The sequence below is a fragment of the Aulonocara sp. 'chitande type north' Nkhata Bay genome, linkage group LG20 (assembly GCF_057382095.1).
Source record: "Aulonocara sp. 'chitande type north' Nkhata Bay isolate Kocher_YH1m ecotype deep benthic linkage group LG20, A_spYH_male_GT1.1, whole genome shotgun sequence".
NCBI lineage: Eukaryota > Metazoa > Chordata > Actinopteri > Cichliformes > Cichlidae > Aulonocara > Aulonocara sp. 'chitande type north' Nkhata Bay.
In genome coordinates, this window is record NC_141363.1 from 19,464,042 (window position 1) to 19,469,163 (window position 5,122).

At 44.4% G+C, this 5,122-nt stretch overlaps 1 protein-coding gene across 4 annotated transcripts in view; it reads right to left on the reverse strand.

Moving 5' to 3' along the window:
- The window catches only part of commd7 (COMM domain containing 7), an 11,349-nt gene extending 10,083 nt beyond the window's left edge, over positions 1-1,266 (reverse strand). For all 4 annotated transcript variants that reach the window (XM_086276455.1, XM_086276453.1, XM_086276457.1 and 1 more), the window contains exon 1: positions 1,113-1,266. In XM_086276455.1, coding sequence (XP_086132581.1) covers positions 1,113-1,193 — 81 coding nt within the window. In that variant the 5' untranslated portion in view covers positions 1,194-1,266. The remainder of the gene's footprint in view (positions 1-1,112) is intronic.
- Between the last annotated feature and the right edge of the window lie 3,856 nt (positions 1,267-5,122).

Genomic DNA, 5,122 nt, shown 5'->3' on the forward strand with positions numbered 1-5,122 from the left:
CATGCTTTAATGGTCTTGCTGAGTCCATGTGTTCAGGCCTCGGGCTCAGAAGTAACCCAAAGGCTGAAGATGCCACCGTCTGATGTGTGAGGCATCAGTGCACACTCAGAACGCTGCATCAGGACTCAAAAGCTTTATTTCCTCTTGATGCGTCCGAGATGCTGCACGAGGCAGACGCCCCGAGAGCCAATCCAGTACCAGGATTAATGCCACCTGCCTCCCGGCGTCTCCTAGACTTTGTGTGAGGAGCTGTGCTCCCGATAAAGGAGGGAATGAAGACTCTCACACTGAGTTTAAAGAATAAAGAAAGATTCTCTTCATCACAGTGAAGGTTGCCTCCTGTAACTCAGGTACTCATCACTAATCTGCATCAGCCTGCAGACCAATCCTAATATTCTGGATTATTGTAATCTGTTAGCAGCCTAACTGCTCTCTGATGTCACGTTGTCACGCGAGGGCCCGGGCTCTCAGCTCTGCTGTCAGTCTCCGTGACATCACGGCGCTCTCGGCGTAGGAGGTGGCGAAGACTGTGACATCGTTCCAGTGTTAATCACTGTACACACATCATCAGATGTGCTGAGTAATCAGATTACAGCTGAGCGGCAGCTCCTGGAGGTGTTGAAGCTCCTCGCGTACATCAAAGTCCTCTTTAAATCCCGTTTACAGGCGTGTTTACCTCACAGAAATGCCACCATCCTGCTGGGCGGACCGTCAGCCGTGGCGCGCCTCAGCGCTCCGCCCCACAGCACCGTGCTGCACTGTTATTGGTGAGTAATAAACCGACGGCATCGATAAGTCTGGACGCTGACGTTCAAAGCGGGTTCTGCTGGACGCCGTCTGGTCACGTGACAGCGGCTGTGACTGCGCGCATCACGTGCCCTTCAGTCTAACAGCTCGTGGCTGTCGGACGTCTGTTTGAAGCCTGAGCGATATTTCTGCTCATCAGCTTGTTCACCCGGGGATTCATCAGCTGGCAGCCAGCTGACACGGACACGTGTACATTCCGTGAGGTACAGGTGGGCTGTGACCGTTAACCTCCTTTCACTGACGTAACGAGCCCCGGGGCTCGGACAGCTTCCGGTAAAGCTGCTCCGTTAAAGCCGCGGACTTACCTGCTCGTTCAGCTTGTTCAGGTTCTGGAAGTCGGTGCCGACAGAGTCCGGTAAAACGTCTTTAGTGAAGTGAAGCTGCATCGTTTCTGTCGGCTGACCGTCCCCAAAACAAACACAGCCCGCTGCGGAGCGCAGTTCCGGGTTATGGATGAGCGCATGCGCACAAGTGTCTGCCAGACAGGTCAAGAAGAAGAATGAAAGATCAAACCTCACGAAAGCTTTTCCTTTAGTTTGACGGAGATTTATTTTTGTTCTTGTAAGACGAACTTTTAGAAGTTTGTAGCAAAAAAGCTGAAAGTTTTTGTTCCCTTTAAAATCACTTTGAATGTTCTCACCACGAGTTTAATTATTTTGATTATTATGCATGCGGATATAAAGCATGTGGAACATTAATTTCAATTTTATTTTATTTGTATAGCATCCTGAAGCAACAACAAGGCGCTTAATTACATTGTTTAGTAAAATTTGTTTAAATGTTTAGTCATTAATATCAAGTCAAAAACGTTATTATTTTCAAATACATAAAAACGTATTCAGGAACATTAGACATGTATTCATGTTATGTATTCAATGGGCTACGGTCTCTTATGCTATTTTACATTAGCAAATAATGCGACATTCATGTAATAATAATAATAAATGTTATTTATAGGCACCCATTAAAATGCTTGAGGTCTCCTTACATTTGTACAGCAAATTAAAATCATATACACAAATAAATCAGAATAAAATGAACACATAAAAGCACAAAATGACTGAAACAGTTGTGATCAGGTGGGTTTTGTGATGTCACTGAAAACGACTTTAATTTTTGGAGAATTCAAAGCATCTATAAATACCAGATGTTCAGAAAACAGCTCACATCTGCATCATGCTGATACGGTGCAAAATGTCAGTCACAAGTCACGAGCCAATGAGCATGCCCCGATGATCTTCCTTCTTGGCACAAATATGGTCAAAACGCATTAAATGAACTTGATGTTTCACTCAGAGCGACCTGAAAAAATCTCTGAGCTCATGAACTCATCAGCAAAGTGCTCGTAGGGGTCAGGCGCACGATCTGATATCGTCGTGTCGGTGTTGTTCCCAGATCATCATTAAAATGTTGTTCCAGGATCAACATTGCAAGTGACCAATCAGAATGTGGTGACGTCATACTTTTGCGACTTCGGGAAAAACTGCAGTAAAACAAAAAACTGTCTTAAGCTGCGAGAAACCGCCTCTGTCTGCCGATCAACGGACCCCGACCCTTTAATAAACACTAAGCAGAACTGATATTGTCCTTGCAACATTGGAATTTCATAAATGCATGAATGGCTTGGCGCGCCAAAGAATAACGTCACAACAATGTGATTGGTCACTTGCAATGTTGAACCTGGAACAACATTTTCATGATGATCTGGGAACAACACCAACACGACGATATCAGATCATCCAGGGGTCAGGCCGAGGGTCGTTTTCTCATCCACTTCAGAAGGACCCAGGTCTTTTTGTAACTGCAGCTGTCGCCCCCTGTTGGCAAGTCCGGGCAGCTTCTACGGGCTTTGATTTTCAGGCCTTCAATTCCAAAAAACTCTGGATGCACTTCAGAAGGACTCGAGTGACTTTGTTCTTTTACGTGGCCGAAATCTCCCCTGTGGTCCAAATGAACAGCAAACCTTGTGCTGCTGGAAAACATGAAAAACCTGTTTTCCTTTGGAGGTGATGCTTCTGGAAGTCAATGATCCCAATAACAATGATTATGAGATGGTAATACGATCGTTCCTAATGAAACTGTCCACAGCCCAGCGAGCCCTCTCAGGTCATCAGCTTCAGATCTTTGTTCCCAGAAACAGATCCAAGCTGGAGCTGCTTTCAGTTTCTGCCTTTTGATGATCGATTTATCGATTAAAGTCGATTCTGACTTGGATAACGTGAAATTGATTCATTAAAATCCTGAATCGATTTTTTAATATAAATTTATTTTGCCCAAAACGCCAGAATCTCAGGTTAAAGCTTCAGGTTAAAACAAAATTTCAACAACCACCAAACAGCTGAAGCAGTAAATGAGAGCAGGAACACGGTCTCTGCACAAAGACGTAAACACGAAGCGCCGACCTGACGCGTCAGAATCAGCGAGATGTCGCCTTTCTCACCCGACGGCACGTACGCGGTCACGCCGTCGGGGCTGAAAGCCGACAGCTCGCTGATTTTGAAGTGTCGCTTTGTGTTTACGTCCTTTTTGCGCTGATTCTGAAGCTGCAGGTTTTTCTCTCTCAAACAATATTGACCGAACCAGCAGCCAAAGACGATCCAAACTACGCTTCACATGAACATCGTCATGAATTTCCTCTGACTTTGGCTGTTTTGCTTCCACCACGATCACACTCATGTAGAGCTCTCTCTCTCTCTCTCTAAATCGATAATCAGAGCCCACCCTTATTGCCCACCATCTACACTGTCGGCCGCTGTTGGATTTTTTTGTTTTTTACTTACTTCCGACAGAAAGCCTCATTTCTGCTGTTCGATACTGAACAAATTGAAACTTTTTACATTTTGCAAAACTGCAAAACGCTGAGCTTTGTCTCTAATCAAACCTCTGTAACTTTGCTCTGCTTCACTTCGTTTTTGACAATATTTTTAAGGTCATCTGCTATAAAAACACAGACCAGGAAAATCACCTTCATGTTTTTCTGTTTCATCCTCAGTTACTTTGACACAAAGGCGTCTGCTGTGCTGCTCACACCTTTGATTAAGTCTGGCAAGTGTCAGCTTCCTTTTTATAGATAGAAAAATATAGATATGTACTGATAAGCAGTGTTGGTCAAGTTACTTGAAAAAAGTAATCAGTAACTAATTACTGATTACTTCCCCCAAAAAGTAATCCTGTTACTTTACTGATTACTTATTTTCAAAAGCAATTAGTTACTTAGTTACTTAGTTACTTTTTAACAAAACGATTTACAACCTGAAGAGGTGATAAAGCGATAGATCTTTGAGCTCAATTCTATTATTTCTGCATAATCCATCATACAAAATGTAATCAAATGGAAAAGTCTCTTTTTAAAACTTGTTTTATTAGTTTTAAGCTTTTAACTTTACGCATGAAGCAAACATTAACATTCTCTGACTGGAAGAAATTTGTTTAACATTTAAGATAAGATGACCTTTATTAATCCCACAGGTGGGAAATTTGTTTCGTTACAGCAAAAGTACAAAGTTATGTAGCAGAAATTAGAAGACACTGGAATGGAATAAAATAAAATACTATATACAATAGAATAAAATAGAATACAAATGCTATATACAACAGAGTAAGAAAACACAAAAGTACAACTTTGTCAGAAAAAGATTATTGCACTTAGTGTTATTGCACATGTGTGGATGTGTGTGCTTGATCAGTTGGAGTCTTTGTTGTGGAGTCTGACAGCAGTGGGGAGGAAAGACCTGCGAAATCTCTCCATCCCACACCGTGGGTGCCACAGCCCCTGAAGGAGCTGCTCAGTGCTGTCACAGTCTGCTGCATGGGGTGGGAGATGTTGTCCATCAGGGATGACAGCTTAGCCGCCGTTCTCCTGTCACTCACCACCTCCACTGGGTCCAGAGGGCATCCTAGAACAGAGCTGGCCCTTCGGATCACCCTGTTCAGTCTCTTCCTGTCCCCAGGAGAGATGCTGCCACCCCAGCAGACCACACCTTAAAAGATAGCTGAGGCCACCACAGAGTCATAGAAGGTCTTCAGGAGTGGGCCCTTCACTCCAAATGACCTGAGTCTCTGCAGCAGGTACAGCCTGCTCTGCCCTTTCCTGTAGAGGGCGTCTGAATTATGAGTCCAGTCCAGTCTGTTGTTCAGATGAACACCAAGCTACCTGTAGCTGTCCACAGCCTCGATGTCCATACCTTGGATGTTCAGTGGTTGCAGTGGAAGCTGAGCCAGGACCAGCCGCTCCAGGGTCTTCATCAGGTGGGATGTCAGAGCCACCGGCCTGCCTGTGAAGGGTCTGAGGTGTCAGAGGTGGAGCAGCAGCAGT